This window comes from Geotrypetes seraphini, chromosome 12 (genome assembly GCF_902459505.1).
Source record: "Geotrypetes seraphini chromosome 12, aGeoSer1.1, whole genome shotgun sequence".
In the NCBI taxonomy this organism is placed as follows: domain Eukaryota; kingdom Metazoa; phylum Chordata; class Amphibia; order Gymnophiona; family Dermophiidae; genus Geotrypetes; species Geotrypetes seraphini.
This window is the reverse complement of record NC_047095.1, coordinates 87719523-87747140: the sequence shown is the minus strand read 5'-3', so window position 1 is coordinate 87747140 and position 27618 is coordinate 87719523. Positions and strand designations below refer to the sequence as shown.

At 44.2% G+C, this 27618-nt stretch overlaps 1 protein-coding gene across 1 annotated transcript in view; it reads left to right on the top strand.

Annotated features, from left to right (window-relative positions):
* The first annotated feature begins 828 nt into the window (after positions 1-828).
* Positions 829-27618, top strand: part of PAPPA2 (pappalysin 2) — a 546937-nt gene continuing 520147 nt past the window's right edge. Inside the window, exon 1 of the mRNA XM_033916510.1 lies at positions 829-1949. Within this exon, the coding sequence (XP_033772401.1) occupies positions 1109-1949 (841 nt within the window). The 5' untranslated portion in view covers positions 829-1108. The remainder of the gene's footprint in view (positions 1950-27618) is intronic.

Sequence of the window (27618 nt, the reverse complement as noted above, 5' to 3'; positions counted from 1 at the left end):
GGAGGAGGAGGTGGAGAGATGCACACCACTTATTAAGGTTTGACATCATCCTTTTTCTTTCAAGAACAAGGGCAACTGCCGCAGAGTGAGAGGCAGAGAGTGGCTGATTAGGACAGTTGCTAACACATCTTTTTGCCCTTTCCATCTATTCCAACTCCAAGTGGGGGGGGGGGGGTGAGGAGAGCAGGGAAGGTCTCCTCGGATTGGAGCCCTGACCCGGCCACTTGCAAAGCACGCTTTTGTTTTGGATTTCCCCCCCACGAGAGACCGTGCCAGCAGCAGGTTGGAGCAACGCCGAGACATGGGGCAGCAATGAATAAGAAGTTAAGCGGCGGCCGCGTCCTTTCCTGCATTTGCTCAGGCTCGACTCCCCACCGCGCGCGCGTTTCTCGTTCTGTCACAGTCCATCCGACGGGCAGATAACTGGAAGCGAAGATCTAACTGAAAAGTGAGACAGGGGGGAGCCGTGAAAAAAGAATATAACCAGAAGGTTCCTACGAGACCTCAGGTTTATGATGACAGTGTGTGAGGGATGAAACCGAGGGGGGAGGGGAGTCGTCAACATTCTTGAATGGAACCTGCGGCTTGGTAGCAGCGCGAGGAGGCGATCTCCGTTGGAAGCCCGAGTGGGCGTGTCTAGGGCTCCTCCATGCTTTCCCCCCTCCCCCCGGCCATTGATGGATTCGCACCTGATGATAATTAAGATGCACTTTACAGACCGCTTCTCTCCCCCCCCCCTACTGTTTCGTAGTGGCTCCTGCTGGCGCGTGCTGACTTTATTTTCCTCTTAAAGGGACCCTAACAAAACTCCACTTGGCAATTCACGCGCAAAGGAAAGTGAGACGAGGCTAAGGGACAGAACCCAGGGCACCTACACAAACTCTGTAGAGAACAAATAAAACCGAAAGGTCCCAGACCTGAACTGTCGTTATTTTAACGAGGCGAGAGGATCGAAGCAGTATCGGTCCTGACATTTGATCAAAGGAGAAAGTGGGAAAGTAACTTATTTTAGAGTGTGATTATTTTATTTTATTTTTTTGTTGTTTCGTTCGTGTTTGTATGTCTTGAGTGCAGGCTACCTGGCTGATTCCAGGTGCTCGGGGGAGGCATGCAGTCCTTCAAGCTCCTGGTTGCAGCATCGGCTGCCTTGACGCTCTGGGTGGCGAGTGTCACTGACTCTGAGCCGGTAGAGAAGCGGGCGCTGAGCGCTGACCAGCGCCGGGCTCCTTTGGATGGAGAGCGCTGCTGGCTGGGTGGCCGAGCCCGCCGATCCCCTTCGGTCCCCCAGCACCATCTTTTTGCCTTTTATCCGAGGAAACAAGTTCAGAACCCGGGCGGCACCCGCCGTGGCAGAGAGAGAGCGGGCAAACCAAAGGGCTGCAAGCCGGGCGCTGAGGAGCGGAGGGAAAGCGAGGTCCAAGGAGACAGCCCTAAGAGAGAGACCAGGAGCATTCTTCCTGCCATGCTCGTAGATGGCGATAGAGGAATTAGCGCACTGCCCAGGTGGCGGAAGGACAGTGGCGACGGGCAGCTGGACGATAGCTCCTTCCAGGGCGAGATCGCAGACTATGCCGGCGCGATGAGAGCAGAGGAAACGGCCAACAGTATATTCAGCGATGGGGATGAAGATCCCCGACACGTGGAGGACGGCAGCAAGGAAGAGCCCCGGGAGAGCCAAACGGCGTCCTCCTTCCGCAGAAACAGGCAGACCGAGAGTCTTCCGGAGTGGCCAGGGGACTGGAGAAGACTTTCAGGAAGTGGAAGAGAGGCGAACTGGGAAGAGCTGGTCTTCAACGCGGAAGAGGAGTTGGCCGCCTTGTATTTCTCCGGGGCCCAACAGCAGCTGCTGCTGCGTCCAGACGCGGTGCCCGAGATCCCTCGCGAGGAGTTCACGGTAGAAGCCTGGGTGAAACCGGAGGGAGGACAGAGCAACCCGGCCATCGTAGCAGGTAACATGCGGTAACAATCTGGGTTTCTCCGTTTGCTTTCATTCATAATAATAATAATTTTTATTCTTATATACCGCCAAAGCCATAGAAGTTCGAGGCGGTTTACAGCAAGAAGAGCTGGACAATCAGCCAAGAGGTTACAATCAAAGTCAGCAATACAATCTTACATAATGAAAGAATTTGAAAGCTATATAGTTCTTAGGGTTACTGGTTGAATAAGCATCTCGGTTGGGGAGGTAAATAGAATGTGGTCTTAAAACCTGATGCTGCTAATACTCTAGTCCAGGGGTGTCAAAGTCCCTCCTCGAGGGCCGCAGTCCAGTGGGGTTTTCAAGATTTCCCTAATGAATATACATGAGATCTATTAGCAGACAATGAAAGCAGTGCATGCAAATAGATCTCATGCATATTCATTGGGGAAATCCTGAAAACCCGACTGGATTGCGGCCCTCCAGGAGGGACTTTGACACCCCTGCTCTAGTCATTGACCAGCAATGATTGGAACTGAAATAATCACACTTTGGGAATGGTCTTCTGCCTGTGTCGTGTCATGGGAATGGATACTGTTCCTAAACTGTATTTCAGGAATGGGAATGGATGTGGTTCTCTAATGTCATAGGCATGGGCACTGGTCTTCAGGTCTTACTTGTAACTGCTGTGCCTGTTAACTGAAATCAACTTCTCCATATGGGTTCCATTGCAACATGATTATGAGAACATTAGAAACGCCAGATTGTTACATTTATACTATTCCTATCTTTTGAAACATTAGATAAATACAAATTTGCAAGCAAATTTAACAGTGTTTGGAAGCCAGTGGCTTCAGTTAGATTGCTTCTGTCAAATTGTATGTGGTTTCAGGTTCATTAAAGCCCTTATTAAACACAGCCATGCGATTATGCAATGTTTATGGTGCTTTACACTGCTCTCTTTTTAGACTTGGCACACTATATAATAAAAGATACCAAAAATCAATCTTTGAGGTTTAGGGTTTGTTGTATTAATACAAAAATGGCCAGAATCTAACCAACTAAGAGGTATAGATATCAATGTGGACTACTTTAAAGACTTATTTTACCACTAATGTATACTGTTCTATGTATTGAGACCTAGGGGTCCTTATATCAAGCCGCACTAGCGGGGTTAGCGCGTTGGACATTTTAACCCCCGCAGCCGGCTAAAAAACTAGCACCTGCTCAATGCAGGCGTTAGCAGATAGCTTGATAAAAGGACCCCCTAGTTCTAATAACGGGGTTAAAGTTCCCTCTTAATTTAAAAAAAAAAAAAAAAGTTTCTTGAACTTGAAATCACTACTATATGTAATAAAAGTGAGACACTTATAGTCATTGTGACATCACTGATTAGGTTGGCTCATAGGCATTGATAGAATGAGGGATTATGACATCATAATATCGGCTCTGGTTACCAGAGACTGAAACTTTTTATTCTAGGGAGGAGAAATTATCAATATGGGTTACTGTTAACTACTAACATGTGCTATTTTATGCAATGAGACCTAGTTACTAAGACCATGATTCTATGAAGTTCGCCTAAAGTTAGGCTCCCTCAGTGCTGATACTGGCACTCAACACCTTACAATTGGCCTTAATTGAAAATTAGGCACCTAACTCAAAGATCTTGATTCTATAAAAGGTAGGGACCTAGCCTAAAGTGCCTACACTAAAAGTAGGCACGGTTAGGTGTAGATCATGGGCATGTTCTTGAGTTAGGCTCCTCTGATATTGGCACCTAACTTTAGACATAGAAAATCCTGGCATAAAATGTGGACGCCTAAATGTTAGAATGCTTAGGTGATGCGAAGCATGATTCTATAATGGGTGCCTATGTGTTTTTTTAATAGAATTAGTGATGATATCGGCACCTAATTTTAGATGGACTTTATAGAATCAGGGCTTAAATGACTGGGGTTAACAGTAAAATAGCACATCTTAATGGTAGCCCACATTCACAACTTCCTCCCAATGGTATTGAAGCATTATGGTGTATGGTGAACACTCCAAAAGCTACTGGACTCGACTGTACACCATACCAATAGCCCTTATACCTGCAGGTACAATGGGATTTGGGTGGGTTTTGAAAGGCTCACATATTCCACCATAAGTGTAGTAGAGTGGGATATGGGCCTAAGTCCCCATCACTATAGTTCACTATACTGCCCGCTAGGCTACTCCAGAGACCTGCTTGCTGCTCTACTAGGATTGGCCATAATATTGGAAGCTATCATATAGGCAGGTATGCACTATTTCATTTACATCTTTGGGGGTGGGAGGGAGTTAGTGATCACTGCGGGAGTATATTTGTGTATGGGGGGGGGGGGGGTTCATGCCTATATCTGTCCAGTGGTCTTCTTGGCACTTATTTGTTGCTAAAACAGGTTCTAGCTCCAAATGTCCAAACTGTGCCCTGGGTGTTTTCTAAAATGTTCAATTATTGCAGAAAAATGACCAAATCTTAAGCCTGCCCAAACCATGCCTCCAATATGCCTCCTTCAGATTTACGAATCAGATCGTACATGCACTGCAGACAACCACCATAGAAATCCATCTCTAAAATATGTTTCAAAAATAGCGAATTGGAAGGTTTGACGAGAAAACATCTTGGACATTTCTCTTTTTTTTAAAATGAGTCGTTGTATCACATAAGCCACAAATTATGAAGAACACATTGTTGACTTAATTCTCTAATTCTTCTTCATAGGTTCATGCATCTTGTTCATCTATTATCCAAAATTGCCCTAATACATTGATTTTGTAAATGGCACCTAAATTGGTAGGCACCTGGGGAAACAGTGCCTAACGCATGTCAATTCAATATAGGCGTCATTTATAGAATCATGCCTACCGTTTGCCTAAATCAAGTTAAGTGCTGGTATATTAGGCCAGGGTTTTCCTTGCCTAAAATCCCGTGCCTAACGCATTCCACGCCCAAATTCTGCCCCTAACCGTACCTACTTTTCATGAGGGGGGCCGGTAGTCTCCTTGCTGATTTTCCACACAAAATTTAATTGTTTGATTGGATTTTAATGGTATTTTCAATTATCACACCAATTAAGCCAATTAAGTTCCCTGCAGAAATGGTCTAGGTGCTGCTGATCTAGGCACCATTTATAGAATCAGACACATGATACATATAGAAGATTATGGATAATCCCACTCTGCAAACCTATGTTTCAAAGTTCCATTCTATAATTTATATTCTTCTACTACTACTACTACTAATCATTTCTACAATACTACTAGACATACACAACACTGTACATCAAAACATAAATGAGACAGTCCCTGCTCAAAAGAGCTTACAATCTAGTCAAGAAAGACAAATTGGACAAGAAGGTGCATCTATACACAGTGCTCACGTTGGGGAATTATAGAAGGTCATGATTGCTTCAGAGACAAAAATGTTACAGTGGCTTACTTCAGAGGAAAGAACCTACAGGAGTGGTTTGTTCCATCAAGACTTTCACAACCAACTCGATACCTCACGAGTGCCAATGTTAATCTTGTACGTACCAAATGTGGGAAATGCTCTGTATGTACAGTGTTCTCCCCAGCGCTTTTCAGCCGGGCGCTCCGCCCAGCAAATTTAGATGCCCGCCCAGCTGTCATCTGCCAAATCCTGCTGCTGCCACTACTTAATGTGCAGCCTGAAGAGCCGCCGAAAGACTCCCGCCGGACTTTAAACAAAACCAAACCCAGCAAGCAACTCGAACCCGGCTTCCCTCCGAAACCGGAAGTTACGTGGGGGGGGGGGGTATGGAAGAGAAGCCGTCACGGACCATTAGAGCACCGGAGCATGCGGGAGATAGGCCAGCCACGGAGGGAAGCTTACTTGCTCTTGCTTACTTCAGGCCTTTCTCATTGCCGGGTCCTGCCTACTTTCTGTTTCCGCGAAGGCAGGACCCGGCAACGAGAAAGGCCCAAAGTAAGCAAGAGCAGCAAGTTGTAAGCTTCCCTCTGTCGCTGACCTTTGGGAGATAGGTCAGCGACGAAGGGAAACTTGCAACTTGCCTTTGTCTGTAGCGAATCTGCCGGGTGTGTGAGATGTGGGGGGGGGGGGGGTGAATGGGAGGAGAAATGCTGCTGTACCCAATTAGAGGGGGAGGGGGAAGAGAAATGCTGGTGCTTCTGCTGTACCCAATTGGGGGGGGGGTTTAAGAGAAATGCTGATGATGCTGCTGTACCCAATAGGGGGAGGGGGAAGAGTCATGCTGCTGCACCCAATTAGGGGGGAGGGTGAAGAGAAATGCTGCTTCTGCTGTACCCAATTAGGGGGGGGAAGAGAAATGCTGATGATACTGCTGTACCCAATGGAGGGAGGGGGAAGAGAAATGCTGCTGCACCCAATTGGGGAGAGAGAAGGAAGATCAGGAAAAGGAGGAAAGAGATGCAAAGACCATGGGAGGGAGGGAAAGGAGATACCATACCATGGAGTGGAAGAAAGAGATGTCATGGCATATGGGCAGTGACGTACCAAGGGGGGGAGGGCGTGGGGGGCAGTCAACCCCGGGTGCCAAGCCCTGAGGGGGTGCTCCCGGTCCGTTCCGGTTCCCCCCCCCTGCGCCGTATGTCGCATTTGGAAACAGCCTGCAGCAAGATCACGATGCCAGCGATCTTTGCCTGCTTCGGCTGTTTCCTCCACCATGGTCCCGCCCCTCCTCTGATGTCAGAGGAGGGGTGGAACCACGGCGGAGGAAAGAGCCGATGCAAGCAAAGATCGCTGGCATCGCGCGATCTTGCTGCAGGCTGTTTTCCCAGGAAAATGAAGCGTGGAGGCCGGGGGAATGAGCAGTGCTTCGTGGTGGTGGTGGGGCCGAGCGGTCCTAGGTAGTGGGGGGGGGAGGGCAGCAGGCCTTCAGGGTGGGGCAGGCAGACAGACCTTGTTGAGGGGGGGGAGACAGGCCTTCAGGGGGACAGGCCTTCATAGAGAACAGGCAGGCAAGCCTTCAAAGGGGGACAAGCCTTCGGGGGGTGATAGGCCGTCGGGGGGGGCCTTCAAGGGGGGGACAGGCCTTCGAGGGGGGTGTAGGCCTTCGGGGGGGTGCAGGCCTTCAGGGGGGGTGCAGGCCTTCGGGGGGGTGCAGGCCTTCGGGGGGGTGCAGGCCTTCAGGGGGGGCAGGCCTTCAAGGGGAACAGGCAGGCCTTCAAGGGGAGCAGGCAGGCAGGCCTTCAAGGGGGGGACAAGCCTTCAGGGGTGGGATGCAGACCTTTAAGGGGAGGACAGGCCTTCAGGGGAGGGGGGGCCCTGGTGTAGAAGTACATGGAGGGAAGGGGGAGGAGTTCAAAGAGACGTGCATATGCCGGACTTTGGGTGGGAAGAAATAATGGGTCTGAAAATAGAGGAGAGAGAGAGAGAGATGATGGACATGGGTTTTAGGGAGGGAAGGAACAGAAAGGGAGAGAAGTTGGACACAAGGGATGGTGTGGAGGGGGGGGATAGAGATAATGGTTAGGAGGGTAGTTGGGAAAAGAAAGGGAGACCCTGGGGTGGTGGGGAAGGAGGGAGAGCTGCTGGATGAAAGGGTAGTTAAGAAAAGGTGGATCTGTGGAGGGAGACAAAAAAAGGAAAGATGCCAGACATCCTGGGGAGAGAAGGGAAACGGAAGGGGAGGACAGATGGCAGATGGATGGTTAGCACGGAGAAAGAAGAAAGAAGAAGACCCTGGCAAGCAAGTTATCAGAAGACAACCAGAGCCTTGGACCAACAAGATTTGAAAAATAACCAGACAACAAAAAGGTAGAAAAACTAATTTTATTTTCTGTTTTGTGATTACAATATGTCAGATTTGAAATGTGTATCCTGCCAGAGCTGGTGTTAGACCGCAAATGTGAGCTAGGATTTAACAGAGAGAGGAAAAGTCCTTTTTGTTTCTTTATTTTATTTACACCACAGCGCCAGTGTGGTTAGGAGAAGCCAAAGGGGGGGTGAAAAAGCTATTAAATAAACCCACCAGGATGTTTGAAAAAAACACCCAATTGGGCAGGAAAATCGAATCGATAAACCAATTCCCATTGGACTGGAGGACGGCTAACGTCATTCCACTCAACAAGAAAGGCTCAAAGATGGAGACAGCAAACTACAGACCAGTGAGTCTAACATCAATAGTGAGCAAACTAATGGAAACTCTGATCAAACGCCAATTGGATAAGATCCTGGATGAGGAAAATCTACGGGACCCCCGTCTACATGGATTTACTAAGGGGAGATCATGCCAATCCAACCTGATCAGCTTCTTTGACTGGGTGACGGGGAAGCTGGATGTTGGGGGAGTCCCTGGACATCGTGTACCTGGACTTTAGCAAAGCATTCGATAGCGTACTACACCGCAGGTTGCTGAGCAAGATGAGTTCTATAGGATTAGGTGACACATTGACGAAATGGGTTAGGAACTGGCTTGGTGGTAGGCTTCAAAGGGTAGTGGTGAACGGCACCCCCTCAGAAATGACGGAGGTGATCAGTGGAGTGCCACAGGGCTCGGTCTTGGGACCGACCCTATTCAACATCTTTATAAGAGACTTGGCAGAAGGGCTTCGCGGTAAAATAGCATTATTCGCCGATGACGCCAAACTAAGTAATGTAGTGGGCAAATGCACAATGGACGAAGATTCAATGCCCGACAACATGATGCACGACCTACTCCTACTGGAACGCTGGTCTAGGACCTGGCAACTTAGCTTCAATGCCAAAAAATGCAAAATCATGCACCTAGGCAACCATAATCCATACAAGACTTATACCCTTAATGGTGAGATCCTAACAAGAACAGTAGCAGAACGGGACTTGGGGGTGATCGTCAGTGAGGACATGAAGGCTGCCAGTCAGGTAGAGCAAGCCTCATCCAAGGCAAGACAGATCCTAGGTTGCATATGCAGGGATTTCGTCAGCCGTAAGCCGGAAGTCATTATGCCATTGTATAGATCCATGGTGAGGCTCCATCTGGAATACTGTGTGCAATTCTGGAGGCCACATTATCGCAAAGATGTGCTGAGATTGGAGTCAGTTCAGAGAATGGCCACCCGAATGGTCTCGGGACTCAAAGATCTCCCGTACAAAGAACGGTTAGACAAACTGCAGCTATACTCGCTCGAGGAGCGCAGAGAGAGGGGGGACATGATCGAGACGTTCAAGTATCTCAAGGGCCGCATCGAATCGGAAGAAGATATCTTCTTTTTCAAGGGACCCACGGCAACAAGAGGGCATCCGTGGAAAATCAGAGGCGGGAAACTACGAGGTGACACCAGGAAATTCTTTTTCACTGAAAGGGTGGTTGATCGTTGGAATAGACTTCCACTGCAGGTGATTGAGGCCAGCAGCATGCCTGATTTTAAGGCCAAATGGGATCGACACGTGGGTTCTATTCACTATGCAAAGGTAGGGGAGGATCATTAGGGTGGGCAGACTAGATGGGCCGTGGCCCTTATCTGCCTTCTATTTCTATGTTTCTATGTTTCTATTCAATAGGCTGAATTGAATAGAAATTTTTTTTCCTGAATCTGGCAGCACTAGTTTGCGCTACTGTCTTAGACTTTAGGACCTGGGATTGGGGAGAGATGGCATCCTCAGTACTTTATAAGGCAAGTGAAATGAGGATTTGGTCAGATTTTTGAAGGGTCTGCACTCTGCAGAAGAAAAATATTGTATAGGCCGGGGACATGAGACAGCAGGAAATGGGAACTTTTCTTCCTTCTATTTAGAAACATAGAAACATAGAAAAAAGCGGCAGAAAAGGGCTACAGCCCACCAAGTCTGCCCATTCCAAGTATCCCCCCCCTGAATTTACTTCCTTAAAGATCCCACAAGAGTATCCCATTTATTCTTAAAATCCGTCACGCTGCTGGCCTTTACCACCTGGAGTGGTAGTCTGTTCCAATGATCCACCACTCTTTCGGTGAAGAAGTACTTCCTGGAGTCGCCGTGAAACTTCCCTCCCCTGATTTTCAGCGGATGTCCTCTGGTGGTCGAGGGACCCATGGGCCAGGAGATATCATCTTCTGGCTCGATGCGTCCCGTGATGTATTTATACGTTTCGATCATATCTCCCCGTTCTCTTCTTTCCTCGAGTGAGTACAGTCGCAACTTCTGTAGTCTTTCTTCATATGGGAGATCCTTGAGCCCCACGACCATCCTGGTGGCCGTTCGCTGAACCGACTCGATCCTTTGCACGTCCTTTCGGTAGTGTGGTCTCCAAAACTGAACACAGTACTCCAAGTGCGGCCTCACCATGGCTCTGTACAACGGCATCATAACTTCAGGTCTCCTGCTGACGAAACCTCTGCGGATACACCCCAATATTTGTCTTGCCTTGGAGGAAGCCTTCTCCACTTGATTGGCAACTTTCATGTCTTCACTAATGATCACTCCTAGATCGCGTTCCTCCGTGGTCGTAACCAAGGTCTCGCCATTTAGTACATAAGCTCTACGCGGGTTTCTCTTGCCCAAGTGCATTATCTTGCATTTTTTAGCATTGAAGCCTAGCTGCCAAGTATTTGACCATTGTTCCAGCAGCAGTAGGTCGTGTACTACTATGTTGCAAAGTTTGGCGTCGTCGGCGAATAGTGATATCCTTCCTCTAAGTCCTTGTGTCATATCTCTTATGAATAAGTTGAATAGAATTGGGCCCAGGACCGATCCCTGCGGCACTCCACTGATCACGTCCGACGCTTCAGATGGGGTACCATTCACCACCACCTTCTGACGTCTGCCGTTCAGCCAATCCCCAATCCATGTAGTTAGAATGTCTCCTAATCCTATCGATTTTAGCTTGTTCAGTAATCTTCGATGAGGGACGCTATCAAATGCTTTACTGAAGTCCAAATATACCACGTCTAGTGACTCTCCGGCGTCCAGTTGTCTAGTAACCCAGTCAAAAAAGCTAATCAAAAAGCTATTTTTGTGAAAGGAAAGGCTGAAAATGTCAGAAAGTTCAGTTAAAATATGTGCTTTATAAGAAAATATAATAATGTGTTTTATAAAGTTTATAGCATTGCTGGCCTACCCGGTGAGGTGTTCCTAGTGGTGGTGGTGGCAGCGTGTCAATGTGTTGAGAGGAAGAGGTGATCTGGGAAATTCTGCTGAGTAAACTCCGGGCCCATTTCCACCCCCCAGTTAGTCCACTCCACTCAACTGGTTCACACACTGAGTGGGTCTTTGGGTGTTGTTCCTGGGTAGTTATTTTGGGATCTCTTCCAGTGGTTTGTCAGTATCTCCTTCTGGTCCAAGGAAGGAAACTTTGTTAACCTTAGCACTGACCTACAGAATATGTTTGTAACAGCGCTGCTTGTGTGGCATTAGTCTATGTAGTGATCGAAAGAAAAAACCAGACCTTTGCACATTTTTGCACTATATGGTGGGTGTATGAGGAGATTCACATTTCCTGCACAGCTAAGTCCATGTGAAGTTACCTTGTGCTGTATTTGACATCTAGCAAAGTCTCTGTTTGGAAGGAAAAATCTCAGCTTAAAAATGAAGTGGCCAGAAGTTATGGTAAAAGCAGATAGCGTAGCTGGTTTTAAGAAAGGTTTGGACAAATTCCTGGAGGAAAAGTCCATAGTCTGTTATTAAGACATGGGGGAAACATCTGCTTGTCCTGGATCAGTAGCATGGAATGTTGCTACTCTTTGGGTTTTGACCAGGTACTAGTGACCTGGATTGGCTTCCATGAGAATGGGTTACTGGGCATGATGGACCATTGGTCTGACCCAGTTAGGCTATTCTTATGTTATGTTCTCATCTGTAGGGGCCTTTGTTTTCACTTCTTATTTTAATGTATTTTTTTTCTGAGAACTTATCAGTGTTTTTTATAATGGGAACAAAAATGGAAGAGAATTAATGTGTGTGGAATGGGGGGGGGGGGGGGGGTAACTAATTTCTTCAGCTAAATAATTAAATCCACCTCAACCAGACATAGGAGAACTCACGCACCATTCACACACCCTCCAACCAAAAACGTCAAAAGAAAAAAACAGTTCGACAACCTCCTAGCCATTCGAGCTGCAACACTCGACCCCCAACTCTACAACCTATTGACCTCGACCACAAACTACAAAACCTTCAAAAAAAGAAATAAAAACCCTTCTATTCAAAAAACACATAAAACCGAACTAACACAATCAGAACTGTCCCAAGCATCACCTGCAACTACTCCATATGTACTTCTGATGTCATGACAATTCAGACATAATTTATGTAATGTTATGGTATGTTTGGAATAATGGTTATATATATGAGGTTCAATAAAATAAAATTTTCACTGCCTGTTTCTATTATGACCATTTATTCAGTTTCATGGTTATTACAAAAAATATTTTTTTACATGTGGGGGGGGGTGTCAAAAAATTATGGGCCCCGGGTGCCACATACCTTAGGTACGCCACTGCATATGGGGGAGGGAAACAGGGTCGGATTAAAGGATAGGCCCAGTAGGCGCAGGCCTAAGGCCCGAAATGGTCAGGGGGGGCCCGCAAGTTCTTTGCTTTGGGGCCTCACCCTTGCTGGATTCACTGGCAGTAGCAGCAGCCTCATCATCATCCCGGGCGCCCCCCAATCCGATCCGACCTTCCTATCTCTCCCTCCTTCCCTCATCAGTGACGTGCCAGAGGGAATCACGGTAGGAGAAAGCCCTGAAGCAGCTTGCTTAGAGTAGAGCAGTGCTATTTAGAGTCTCGTGATGGGAGGGAGGGAGAGATAGGAGGGTCATGGGGGGGGGAGAGCAGCAGTCTGCCCTGGGTGCTCGGCCTGGCATCATGAACTTCTTAGGCTAGCAACAGCATTTACAATTCACTGCTGTTGCCAGCTTCAGGCCTTCTTCTCTGCCGGGTCCTGCCTACTTCTGTTTCCATGAAGGCAGGACCCGACAGAGAAAAAGGCCCGAAGCTGGCAACAGCAGCGAATTGTGAATGCTGCTGCCTGAAGAAGTTCATGACGCCAGGCCTTGGGTGACAGAAGGAGGAAAGGGAGCAGAGGGGGAGAGACTTGCTACACCCAACTGGAGGGAGAAAGAAGATGAGGGAGGGAATGAAACGAGATGCCAGGGATTGGAGAGAAGGAGGAAAGTATGCCAGACCAAGGGAAAAGGAAGGAGGAAAGGGTTAGGGTTAGGGAGGAGATGTCAGAGCATGGAGGGAGAGGGAGAGATGGAAGAAAAGGAAAGGAGTGAGATGCCAGAGAATCAGGGAAGGGAAGATACAAGACTGTGGGGTGCGAAGGAAACAAAGGAGAAGAGAGAGATGCCAGAGCATAGGGACGGGGTGGTGACAGAGAGAGAAAAATGGAGAGGTGGCAGAGCTGAAATCAATCATGTATAAAGGAGAAGAGAAGGGGCACAGGATAGACAGTTTATTGAAGGAGCATAAAAAGAGGGAAGATGCCATATGGAATGGGGAAAGGGCGGACAGTGGATGGAAGGGGCTGATGCTGCATGGAAGACAGCGAACAGATGCTGGCTAGAAAGAAGAGTGAAGACAAGATGATTAAAGCAGAAACGACAAAAGGTAGAAAAATTTTTTTTGTTGCTTTACGTAGAATCAAATAGTATTGTATCTATTGATTAAAGTTTATAAATAGGAAATGGAAATAAGGCAGTTTTTTGGGGACTAAACCCGTTTCCTCAGGTCAGGACAGGATACCATAACAACAGGGGTGCCCAAAAGGTTGAGCGTGATCGACCAGTAGATCGCAAAGGCAATGTGAGTCGATTGCGTTGCCTTGGCAATCTTTTTCTTCCTGCCTCCCTGAGCCAGGCCAGGAGCATACAAGCGCCGGACTCACAAGACTTCACCTCCGACGTCAATTCTGACGTCAGAGAGGAAGTTTTGGGCCAGCCAATCGCTGCCTGGCTGGCCTGGAACTTCCTCTCCGACGTAAGAATTGACATCAGAGCTGAAGTCTTGTGAGTCCGGCGCTTGTACATTCCTGGCCTGGCTCGTGGAAGCAGGGAGAAATCGGCATGGTTGCTTAGGGGGTAGGGAAAGAATCAGGGAAGTGGAGATATTGGCGCGATGGCTTGGGGGGGCAGGGGTAGAGAGAAAGAAAGAGAGACAGAAAGAAAAGGGGAGGGGTAGAAAGAAAAAATATTGGATTTATAGTCAGAAGAAGGAAGTGCAGAGACTCATGAAATCACCAGACAAAAAGGTAGGAAAAATGATTTTATTTTCAGTTTAGTGATCAAAATGTGTCTGTTTTGAGAATTTATATCTGCTGTCTATATTTTGCACTATGGCCCCCTTTTACTAAACCGCAATAGCGGTTTTTAGCGCAGGGAGCCTATGAGCATCGAGAGCAGCGCAGGGCATTCAGTGCATCTCCCTGCTCTATAAACCGCTATTGCGATATAGTAAAAAGGGAAGAGGTATATTTGTCTATTTTTGTATAGTTGTTCCTGAGGTGACATTGCATAGAATCGTCTGCCTTGACCTCTTTGAAAATTTGCGGAATATAAATGATAATTAACATTTTCTCTGCATACAGTGTGCTTTGTGTTTTTTATTTTTTTTATTTTATTGTTGGTAGATCATTTTGACTTGGTCATTTTAAAAGTAGCTCGCAGGCCCAAAACGTGTGGGCACCCCTGCTGTAGAGCCATTTCTTGTATGACTGGATGAGCTATATTTATCTTTTTTTTAGTTTAAATTCATGCAGAAATAAATGGCTAGATTGAATCTAATGACTTCATTAACGCCTTTCCCTTTTTTTAACCTCTATATCATTTGAAAGAGGGCAAATACTTCTTAAATTTAGTAAAAATATTCTGGCACAAGTGTCAAACCTTAAAAAAGGAAGTCATATTGAGCATTGGAAAATAATAATAATAATAATAATTAACTAATAAAAATAGTACACATTTAGGGCTCCTTTTACTAAGTTATGATAGTGGTTTTAGCGTGTGCTTAGTGTGCGGAGGAATTGCCACGCGCGCTAGATGCTAACGCAAGCATTGAGCTGGCGTTAGTTTTCCCATGCAGCGCAGGGGTTTGCACGCGCTAAAAATGCTAGTGCATCTTAGTAAAAGAGGGGGTTAATTTTCCCCACCACCAAATTTCCCCATCTCGCCCCACCTGGCTACTTTTTCATTCTACCCGGCTGGAAAAAATTTGTGGGGAGAATACTGCACATTGTCTTGAGATCACAGAATTTATACATCCTTTAAATAATTCCAAATATACCCTCAGACACTCTTCAAATTGTAACTCATCGTGTGTCATCTACATAATTCAATGCTCGTGATCCCTTCTCTACAAGGGCAAGACAAAGCGCATGATCAGAACTAGAATTATTGAACACCGCAGCAACATGCAAAGGGGCATCATGTCTGCTCCTTTGGTTGCACATTGGGAGACCTATAACCATTCTATCAGTGATCAAAAAAAATTTTTTGTCTTTAGAATCTTTACACCAAACCCAAGAGGAGGCAATGTAGACATTATTCTTCTACAGACAGAACAGCATATCATTCATGACTTGAACACTTTACAAACCCATGGCCTCAACACAGAAGTTGATTATAGTGTTTTCCTTTAGGGCATGTAGCCAATAATATTTTACAATTTCTTATGTCACGCAGAGTTTTATTTTGACATATGTACACATCCATATCATTATGTTCCATTCAACCCCTGGAAATTTTTGTATGTTTTCATGTACTCATTGTTTTTTTTATATTTACATTGATGTGCATTTATTCATTACATCTTTTTTACATTTGTTTATGTATCTGTATACTCAGTTTTTGTTCATAATCCCTATGCTTTTTTTTAAGAAAATTATCTTTAGCACCCTCATTAATAGCCTTTATAATTTATTACAGCACACATAAGGTTTTTTTCCTACACAGTCTGTTTTTTCTAGTGCTTTTGATAATGTTTCCGGTGCCTCTTACGATTCCTTTCTTCATGCTTCATTGTTTCAAGTTTATTTAAAATTTCTTATACCGCCCAATCAGCCTTCTAGGCGGTGTACAAATTTGTGAAAACAGAGGACAAACTTTAATTAAAATACAGGTGTGAGGTGACAATACGTCACCAAACTATAACTATAAAAACTTTTAAAAACTATTAAAAACAAAGACAAACAAGAACTTTTTGCACTTCAGAACACTGTGCATGTTGACGTCATTTCTTACATCCTTCACTTTACTTTCGCTTTTAATGCGTCAACTGCTGAACGCAGTTCTTTTGTTTTCCAAGTGACCTTGTTGGATCGCTCGGCGATATTTCTTCAGGTATGTGCTTGCCTTCTTTTTCTTTTTACTTTTTATATGCTCCTGTGCTGACTGTCTTCTCTAAAAATGTTTTTATCTTCCTCTCTCATAGCATATATTACAAGATTCATGCTCCTTTTACTAAGGTGCGCTTGGGCTTTAAAGCACGGAATAACGCATGCTACATTGCCCCATGTGCTAGACGTAACGCCGGCATTGAGCTGGCCTTAGTTCTAGAAGCGTAGCGCATGGTAATTTCCTGCGTGCGCTAAAAACGCTAGCGCACCTTAGTAAAAGGAGCCCTCAGTGTCAGATATTTTGATATGTCATACTCTTACTTTTTTTTGTCAGAAGTCTTTTTAATTTCATGGTCTTGTTTTCAAGTCTCCTATTCGCTCACAGTGTTTTTCTGTATATTTTTTTTGTTTTCACTTTCAGGTTAACTTACTAGGTTTGGCAGCGCCCTTCCGTAGTGCTTTTCCTTTCAGCCTTTCACCTCTTATTATACACCATCCACAATTGTCCAGACCATTCACACACCACTTATAATTTTAATTTGATTTTTACTGTTTTTGTTGCTTAAAAATACTGTTTTCTCACACCTTCAAAGTAGCCCATTTATTCTTTATGGGTCCTAATTACATGTTTTAGTTGATGTCCTTAGGCTATAAATCCCAGTTCCTATGATGTTTTCATATGGCGCTTTTATACTTTGTTTTATTTATAAATGTTTTTATCTTGTGTTTTTAAGGTTATATGCTATCACTATGTATATATATATCCACAAAAAACATGGAGGAATGGAAGGAAGTGTAATATAAAAATCAAAAAATATCACTCCAAGACAAAAGCACGACACAAGCCAAGAAAGCTAGCTTATTACTTAAGCAAAAGAAAAGCCTCTGACAAATGGAGAGGTGTGCCCACACTCTTCCACCCAAGCAACATAGGCAAAAAACTTTTGCACAAGTTTAAAATTAGCAGTTGGGAGCAAAAAAATAGCCAAGAATGACTAATGGTAAAAACCACTGCACACAAACAGGCCAGGCCGACGATCATTTTGTGGCCGGTAACCACTGCTTCAGGGCCTTAACACCAAATCCAAGCTATCAGTACGCAGATCCTAACTGCTGCTTTCCGTTTGTCTGAGGCTTAATAAGCTAGCTTTCTTGGCTTTGTGGTGCTTTTGTCTTGGAGTGATATTTTTGGATTTTTATATTACACTTCCTTCCATTCCTCCATGTTTTTTGTGAATATATATACACACACACACACATCAGTGTATGTATATATATCTCATTCAATTGATGCTTTCTATATTCAATGGTTTATACTGTAGTTTATTTTTTCTACTTGTTTATGTGTATGTCATTTAATTGATGTTTTTTATATTTAATGGCTTTTATTTATCTCTTTTATATGTTTGGTTTTATGTCCCCTGAGGAAGGTGTTTTTTAGACGCCGAAACTAGGAACCTTGTTGGGACTATACATTTGAATAAAGACTGATTGCCTTGGCTGCCTGGACGCCTCCCTTGCCTCTTTTGCTGTACTGTTTGTATTTTGAGGTGAGGTGTTCCTTCTTTCTCTTTGTTGCATCCTGAGATGCACCAGGGAGGGGCTTGAGGCTCTGATTGGCCCAGGTTGTTTAAGGTCCCTCCCATAAAAAGCCTGAAAATAACCGAGCAGAGCAGATCAGAAAGATACTTTCAACTCACGGATAGGAGAATCTGAGGAGCAGAGCACATTGCAGAGATTAGGAGAAGTGAATAACCCACTGCAGAGATGAGTAGAGGTGAATAACCCACTGCTTCATGGTTCATGGTTCATATGCCTTTTGCAATAGAATTTTTAATTTATTCTGTGTAAACCTCTTAGATGTCTGTTTTTGACCCACTGCAGTATATCAAGCGCAGAATATAAATATACAGCCAAGTACATTCAGTTCTTTTTTTTGTTCTGAATCAGTACCAATGAAATGAGAAGTATTGACTAGTGGTCCTTATTTGTGAAGTCCTATTTATAATTTATACATTTAAAATTCTCACATTTGCATTTATATGTTGAATACACATTGAGAATTCAATTTTAAAAAGCTAGGATTTATATGTATGTAAGTGTGACACAGTGGTTAAAGCTATAGCCTCAGCCCCCTGAGGTTATGAGTTCAAACCGACGCTTCTCCTTGCAACCCTGGGCAAGTCACTTAATTCCATCATTGCCCCAGGTACATTAGATAGATTGTGAGTCTGCTGGGACAGACATGGAAAAATGCTTAAGCACCTGAATAAACTGTTCTGAGCTCCCCTGGGACAACGGTATAAAAAATTGAATGAATAAATAAAATATAGCAAAGGGGGTGTGGTTTAGGTGGAACTAGAGTGGGACCAAAAATTCCCCACATATATTCTTCATTTCAAAACAGGAATCAATGTCAGGATTTAAAGCTGCCCCAGGTATGCATAGATTTTATAAATATGCTCCTTTTTGGCAGTGCTTTTCAGGAAGATTAAAGGAGATCCACCCCATTAGGTTCCTAGTGCTTTTCTCCCAAAAATCAATTGTGCAGAATGTTTGTGGGCTTTGTACATAATTGGGAATATTTAGATATGTATGTTTCCAAAATGGCCCATATACACAACTCTTATGTCAGCCTTTACATGTCTAGACTCTAAAACCAACTTAAGACATGTAAATGCTGACCAGGGCTATTTTTGAAGAGGTTCTCAGGGGTACAGAGCACCGTCACCTTTTCCGTTGCTTGATATAAATAGCCCATAGTCCCCAAGCTCCACTCAGTCTTGCCTCTGGCTGGTTGCAGGGGACCTGGCTACTGTGGGATGGGTCCCTCAGTGATCACCTCACTCCTGAAAAATGGCCTATTTGAGTATTTTTTTGTTAGAAAAATGCATTGTTGCTGATGCTTGGATGGGTATGATGTCTAATTCCCTCTATTGATGGTTAAGATGTTGACAACTGTAAAATGGTGGCTGCCAATGAACATACATGCATTCTCGTATATATTTTAGAAGAGACTCTTGTCTGCCTGGACATCTCATTTTTGATTTCTGCATTCTATCTAAAATGGGGCTATACAGACATAGTCTAGTCACATAGTTTGCCATGGATTCAGCTGATAGATTTTCTGACTCAAAACTAAGGGCTCCTTTTATCAAGCCACGCTAGCACTGTTAACGCGTGTGACTTTCATCACGCGTTAACCCCTGCGCTGGCCAAAAACTACCGCCTGCTCAAGAGGAGGCAGTAGCGGCTAGCATGGCTGGCGGTTTAGCGTGCCCTATTATACGCGTTAAATCGCTAGCGCGGCTTGATAAAAGGAGCCCTAACTGTGCACTCACTACATTTCCCACTGAAAAATAAATGCTACTTTGCATGTTGCATGGGTGGCTTTCTCAGCATCTTTAAAATCATTATAAAATCACTTTGGTTCATTTGGTCTTTTCTCCCAGTATTTGGATTTTTATGAGGCCATTTGATTGGATACATTTTTAAAATTGCTGTTAGGATTATTTTTTAAACAAGCACAGATTGACTTAGGTCTATAATCTATAAACAGCGCTCAGATATCCCAAATTTCTCCAGAAGGCTTCCACCCCTCCTCAGCCTCAATAAGACTACTACACCTGCAGATAAGAAAGACTTCCAGGCCATCCTTTAATCCTGCCAAGTACCTTCCAAGGAGATCATTGCACTCTGGTGCATCAGATACTTCAGCTTGTCAATACTCATTTTTGGATAATTGCAGGTTTACCCACATGACATGATATAGTCACCTACATACATGCTTGCCACACTCCAGTGCATCAGATACTTCAACTTGCCAATTGGCAGAAACCTGCCACTGCATCAAAATGGAACCCCAGTCATTGACCTTTTTGCGTTACAGAACAATGCTCAGTGCCTGCAGTTCTGTTCACTCTGACCAGCACCTTAAGCTATTGCATGAGATGCTTTTTCCATTCCGTAGGGGAAACATCTTCTGTCCGCACATCTCATCCTAATTGCACCTCACTGGCCAAGACAAATCTGGTATCAACTTCTCTTGGATGTACTCAATGCTCCATCAATTCCTCTGGGAACTCATCCCTCCCTCGTTATGCAGCAGAATGGTCAGCCTCTTCACCCCAACCTACCCAGCTTCAACCTAACTGCCTGGAGATTGAAAGGACCATCCTTGCTGCAATCCCAGTCTCTTGTCAGTAAAAGGGGTTCTCCTTGTGGCCAGATGGCCCTCTACTAGAAAGTCCTATCAGTTTAAGTGGATATGATTTTCTTTCTGGGCAACTGCCCTGAAACAGGAACCCTTAAACTGCCCAATTTCTTACAATGTCAGAACAGTCTGTGATGTCACACTTTCTGAAAGGCCTCACCAATCTTCGGCCTCCTCTGTGGGACCCGCCTCTACCATGGAATCTCATCATTGTATTAGATCATCTCATGGAGCCACCTTTCAAACCACTGAGTGCCACTACGCTAACATACCTCACATGGAAGTCAGCTTTTCTTATATCTCCTACAACCCAGCTAACCAAGGTTGAGCAGCCTCTAAACGAACCATATCCATATGGATTTCCTGTTACATTGATTTCTGCTGTGTTAAAGTAAATCTACCAAAGCCTGGAAGAATTGGCACTCACAGTTTACGGCAACAACTTCCTCAGTGGCAAACTTCCGGTCAATTCCATTACAGGACATCTGGAAAGCTGCAACCTGGTCCTCAGTTCACACTTCCACCAAACATTATTGTTTGGACCAGAGCATGGCACAGGATATTTGCTTTGGCAGTCTGTCCTACGCAATTTATTTGCACCTTGATCTATTGTCACCATCCTACTTTAGTTCAAAGCTTGGGACTCGCCATCAAGTGTATCTGCATCTCTGGAGAAAGCAAAGTTCTTTACTTGTAACGAGGATTCTCCATAGATAACAGGGGAATGCAGCAACATTTGCCCTCCCGCCATCTCCTCTAGGAGTATCTCCTTATTCAGTTAGAGCTGAAACTGACAAGGTAAGGGGAGAGACACTGAAGGTGGGTTCCCCTGCACATGCCCAGTAAGCCCAATGGTTTACTATTGCTGGGGGGAGAGCACCAACACACAGGCTCAGTCAGAGGACTTCACCATCAAGTATGACTGCGTTCCTTGACAGCCAAACCCTGACCACTTGTAACTCGGGTTACACCCCCACCCCTTAATTCTACACACTTGCATGCTCAATTTCTGACTAGTGTGGAAATTTGTGCACACAAGTTATAGAATAAGGTCAGTTGCATATGTACAATTCAATATTTGGCTTTAATTGGTGCTAATTGGCACCAATTAGCAGTTATGCATGCAACTGTCCTTATTGTTCTGTAAGTTACATAATCAAATTTCAGAGCAGGCAACTTCAAGGGAGTGTGGATATGGCAGGGGCCTAGGCAGTATGTGTGTGGGGGGTGGGGAGAGGGGGCAGGTAGTTGTGCTGATGAGTGAATACCATTATTTATGCACCTAACTGCCTACAATTAGGTGCATCACTTTAACTCGGGTAATCTAATTCTTTACATTTTTTTAAATCGACTGGGAGTAGTTTATAAGATCCCCTTTCACAAGCAAATGACTATCAGAACAGTTCTTATCACAGCCCAAGATAATCTTCATTAGTCTGTTGCCAATTACTTCATCTTTCTTTATTTCTCTTATTTTTATATCTTTTATATATTACATTTCAAATAATTCCAAACATTTTCAACAGTTTCCTTTATACGCATATATGTGTTATGAAACACTTGTCTTTGTCTTCATGCAGAATGGACCCAAGTCGGCATGCAGGTTTCACCAAAATCTGCATCAGGTCATGGTCCTATCTCTAATATTTGCGCTTCTGCCTGTTGCATCTCCAACATGGCCGCTACAGGGTTAGGTGACCAGGTTGGAGATAGGACCATTGCCGGAGCCAGATTTTGACGAAACATGCATGTCGGCTTGGGCCCATTCTTCCTGAAGATAAAGATAAGTGTTTCATAACACATGTCTAAGGGAAATTGTGGAAAATGTTTGGAAATACATGAAAATTAAGTGAAATCGTATGGTGGCCATGTTAATCCACTCTTCAAAGTAATATGTAGAAATAAAACAAAAACACAAAGAAAAAAACCCCAAACCTTTTTATTGGATTAACTTAATGTAGTTTATGATTAGCTTTTGAAGGTAACCCATTCTTCCTCAGATCAGACCTGAGGAAAAAGCTGTTATCTTTGAAAGGTATTTTTTTTTCCTTTTGTTTTTGTTTTATTTCTACATATTACTTTGAAAATTAATATATAAAAGATATAAGGATAAAGAAGAAAGATGAAGTAATTACCAGTAGATCAATGAAGATTATAGCGGACTACATTTAAGTGCAAGCATTTACCTAAGCCATTTTTTTCAATTATTAGTTAGTACAAGTGCTTGTGCCTAAAATTAGGCATGTTAATACAGACATCATGTTATTCTATAATAGCAGTTGTATGCACAACTGCCGTCATAGAATTCGTGGTCAGTGCACATCATCCCAATGCCTACCTCTCGGCATCATTTGGTGGTATGTGGGCTGGATGAAGCAATAATTTAAAGTCGGATTAATTGAATATCCATCATGTTTAGCTTCACACAGCATTTATAGCTCAGGCTTTTCTGATCATCTTCAATAACTTTCTGACCTCTGACCTATTTGTTTGTCTTTAACAAATAAGCACCTTTTATAAAATTAAATCATCCCCTTAGTGTTACTAAAGTTCGTTTTTCCTAGGATTTCTGGGCTCCCAAGGACAGTATAAAAAAAAATGATTCATTGCTTTTCAGATAAAAAGGACAAACTGGCTAAATGTACTGCATATCAATAAGCAATGTCTAAAGTGCATTATTGATAGCTGATGGAAATGTTAGCTTATATTTATGACTAAGCAGCTCGAGTTGCATGCCTTTTAGATGAGGGCTACTAGTGCCAGTTGGCTATCTTTAAGGCTTCTGGTCTATAAAATTCCTCACTACTTAAATGGAGGTATTTGATGCTTTGTAGGTTTTTTTTTTTGTTTGTTTTTTTCTTAAGCTGTAGAAAATACACTTAAGTCAACCTGGTATATTTGTCTCTGGTTCCCTTAATGCAAAAATTCCCCCCCAGGCTCCTTTGCCACAGGAAAGCCTCAGACACTGACATAACTAAACTCTTTCAGCTCTAGTCTGTAGGCCTATTGAAAGGAATAGTAGCTCTTCTCACACCTCCCTCTTGATTGCTAAAGCTTTATTCCTTCTAAGGCAAAGGAAGTTGGAAAGAATTATAGGAAAAGGGTTGAAAATGTCTGTCTTCTGAAAATGTAACATAACGGGATGAAACTTGACAAAAAGGGAAATACAGTAAAAAAAAAAAAGATACATTCTCTCTTGTTCTTTATATTGGCGCCTACAATTAGGCTCTAAATACGTGCATAATGTACAGAATATTAATATCTATCTGCATCAGAGATGCCAATAATTGGCATTTATGTACATAAGAACTAGGCGTTATTCTATAAAGTATGTGCCAATATCGCTTAGTATTGCAACTATGAGAGGGTGTACATGTGGCAGGCCATGGGCATATAACAAAGCAATACACACAACTTATAGAATACTTTCAGTTGATCATGTTGCATGGCCCACAAGTGAGCCAATTTACATCAGTCATTGACCTACCATAAGTGTGTGCCAACATAGCTTTCTGCAAATATTATAACAGCTTGGGCACACCTAAGCGCTCTTATAGAATTGGCGCTGCACAAGGAGGAGGAGAAGAAAGGAAAGAATGCTGGGATATTGTTGGGGGAAGGAAAGAGATGCCAAGATAGTTGGGGAGAGAAGGTAAGAAGAGCTGTTAGGAGAGCTACTAGGAGGAAGAGAAGCTAAGATGGGGGGAGGGGGGTTAAGAAAGAGATGCCAGGAAGGATGCCAAGATGGGGAGAGGGGTAGAAGGAAGAGCTTTCAGAAAAGAAAGAGGGTGGAATACCTGCAGGGAAAGAAGAAAGAGGGAGAGGTGTTGGGCCTGCAAAGGAGAGACAGAAGAGGAGCAAGGGAAGAAAGAGGAATACTTGGGAGAGGGACAGAGGGAAAGAAGAGATAGGGAGATATGCAGATCTTGGGGGAGGGAAGGAAGAAAGAGGGAGAAATGCTGGCATCTTGGGAGGGGGCATAGGGTGACAGAAGAGTTATGCTGGACAGGGCAAGAATAGGGACAAACATGGGAGATGCTCAACATGGCAGGAAGATGGGGCAAGGATACAGGGATGATATGATGTTGGGTCAGCTAGATAGGGATGCAGAGAGATGATGGGTGGTAGACATGGAGAGAAAAGAGGTGCTAAATAGACAAGAAGACTCTGGCAAGACAGTTAAAAAATAGGAAAGCAGAAACCAGAGACTGGTTCCAACACAATAAGAAAAATAAAATGACCAGACAACAAAGGTAGTAAAAATAATTTTGTTTCTGTTTATTGATTGGGATATGACAGTTTTTGTAATATACATCTGCCAGAACTGTTTTAGACACAACTGAGGCCTGAAAGAAAAACCTCACTCACTGGCCTTCATTTTCTAGCTTAGTGGTGGTAAATTTCTAGCTTAGGGATGAGCTATCTTTGGCATTTCTGAAAACTAGTCACCTACAACTACCCCTGCATACAGTGCTGAGGGCCAGAGAATGGCCCACTCTCACTCACATCACTTCCTGTTTCCTTACTGGTGGAACAGGGCAAAGGGAAACCTATTGGGCTGGCGTAGGCAATGAAAATGAATTGCTGCAGCCACATCTGAGGTACACCATAGAAGGGGATTCAGAGACATTTGGAAAAGTTGAAAGGGGAAGTTCTTCTTTACCCAACGTATGGTGGACACCTGGAATGCGCTTCCAGAGGGCGTAATAGGGCAGAGTACGGTACTGGGGTTCAAGAAAGGATTGGACAATTTCCTGCTGGAAAAGGGGATAGAGGGGTTTAGATAGAGGATTACTGCACAGGTCCTGGACCTTTTGTGCCGCCGCATGAGCGGACTGCTGGGCACGGTGGACCTCAGGTCTGACCCAGTGGAGGCATTACTTATGTTCTTATGACAGGTGCACATACTGGGCTGCTGGCAGAAGAGAAAGAGAGAGAGTGAGTGTCAGGATTTACCTAGCTATGTCCTCTTTGTAGAGGATTGTCCGGGAGTACGAACAGATTTTGGAAAACCTAGCAGTTTGCCTGGGTTTTGGAAGGCCCTGGCTCTGCCAGAGCTTGGGCTGTGTCTGGAGGGCCTCCAAGCATATGCAGATGAAATGTGATGATGTTGCATGCATGTGAGTGTCCTTGTGATGTCATCGTGTTGCATCCATATAAGCTCGGATATAAGATACGGCCCCAAGCACAGGGAAGGAGAGGAGACTAGGTTTGTGCGGGGGTGGGGCTGGAGTAGGGCCATGTGTCCTCTTTTTTTTACTTTTATAAATCTGAGTGGTAACCCTAACCCAGGCCCACATATAGCTACACCACTGTTCTTCACAAATTAATCAAGGACAAATTTCCTACCTCAGCAGTCTTTTACCTATAGATTGGGGAGACTTAAGCTTGAGGCTATTCCTTTCTTACCAAAAACTCCCCTTCTGGTACTCAGCCAGCTTGGATAAAGCTTGTAAGATTTTTCTTGGGGCTCCCTGTTCTGTTCCTACTTTGACGTTTTAACTTCCTCTAACTAGGCCCTGCCCTCCTGGCTAAGCCAGCTAGCTCTTTTTCATTAGGGTGTCCCATTGAAGGAGTACAGTTAAGGAAACTTGGACACTCCATCACAATCCATAATGTAGAAGGATGGGTAACGTCTTGCAATTTTTCTGAGTTTAAACCTCTATATACAGTTTGCTGGTCCACTCCCCCCCCCCCCCCCCTACTAGCAGCAGGCTCTAGCCAAAGGGAAGGCAGCTCTAGCCATAGGAAGTGAGGAGGTAATCTGAAGGAAGTTTATGCCCACTGGTGCTTAAAAACTGGCATCAGAATTGTTCCTCCATGGGCACTTTACAGCACTTAACAATACTCTAGGCATAGCTAATGCTGGAGGTGGCATAAAGCGCCTGGGGAGGTGCGATTAACATCAAAGGTAGGTGCCGGAAATGTAGGCCTTGAAATCCCTTGCCTACATTTCTGGCGCCTATCTTTGCCGAAGGTGTGATTCTCTAAACAGCAGAGGGGAAGGGACACGATTAACCAACTATAGGGATCGCGTGTCAATCGTGCAATGGTGCTGTTTAGAGAATGTATCCCACAACACAAAAGGAAAAAAAACAACCTCAAGTGTAGTAATATAAACAAAAATAGGAGCGGGGAAGGGATATGATCAACCAATTTATTGAAAATACATCATATATACAGAAAATGTATAGCAAGCCTAACAGAGACGCTACTCAGCGTATGCAGTAGTTTGCAGCGTTTCTTTGTTTGGTACCACATTGAGCAGCAGGTTCCAAACTGTGTATCGAGAGTATTCTTTTTTTGTTTTATAGCCCGTACCTTGGCGCCATCTACTGGGCTTCAGCCATATACCCCTGAGGAAGGCTGTTCAAGCCGAAACATGGACCGTGTTGGGGTCCAAGGCAAAAAAAAAATCAGAGGACTCTCTGTTAGGCTTGCATTACATTTTATGTAAATGTTTTCTCATATTTGTGGTATTTTCCCTCTAAGAGTGCTGCTTTTGTTAAGAGATAGTAGTGCATGCTATGACCCTGCCAGAGTGGGCCACAAGAGGACATTCTGAAATTCACTGGCTATCCAGCCCCCTTCACTGTAACATGTTAATATTATCTTGTAACATATTAATATTATATTTCGTACTAATTTGTACTCTGTAATCACTGACTGCTCAGTGACATCTTCCCTATTTGTACGCTGCAATTCGCTGATTGCACAGCTCTCTTCGCTGTGAACCGCCTAGAAGTTGCAAGATTATGGCGGTATAGAAAAAATAAAGTTATTATTATTATTATTTATTCACAACTGCTGCTTTCTTTTTGGCTCTGTTTATCCTGACTCCAAGGCCCGCTTCCATAGTGCTATTCTGAAAATACCCACATAACACAGGGGAGGAGCATAGGCAGAATTTAGATGGGGCTCCAACTTACAGGAGTAATTTACTGTAACCTACTTGATTCCTACCATATTTATGCGCCTGCACTGAAGCTAGATGGGGACATGATATAACTGATGCTGGGTTATGCTAGTATTCTATATCAGAACCTAGGTGTCTAGGCTCTATTTCAAAACAGGCTTTTAATGTGTGGCCTTGGTGTGCCTGAACTGAGGTGCCTACATATAGAATCAACTCTTATGTACCTAAATTCCCAAGATCAAACAAATGCTACAAAATGCACAATTATCGGGAACAATTTATTTTAAATAAGCACAGCCAAAACATTTTTT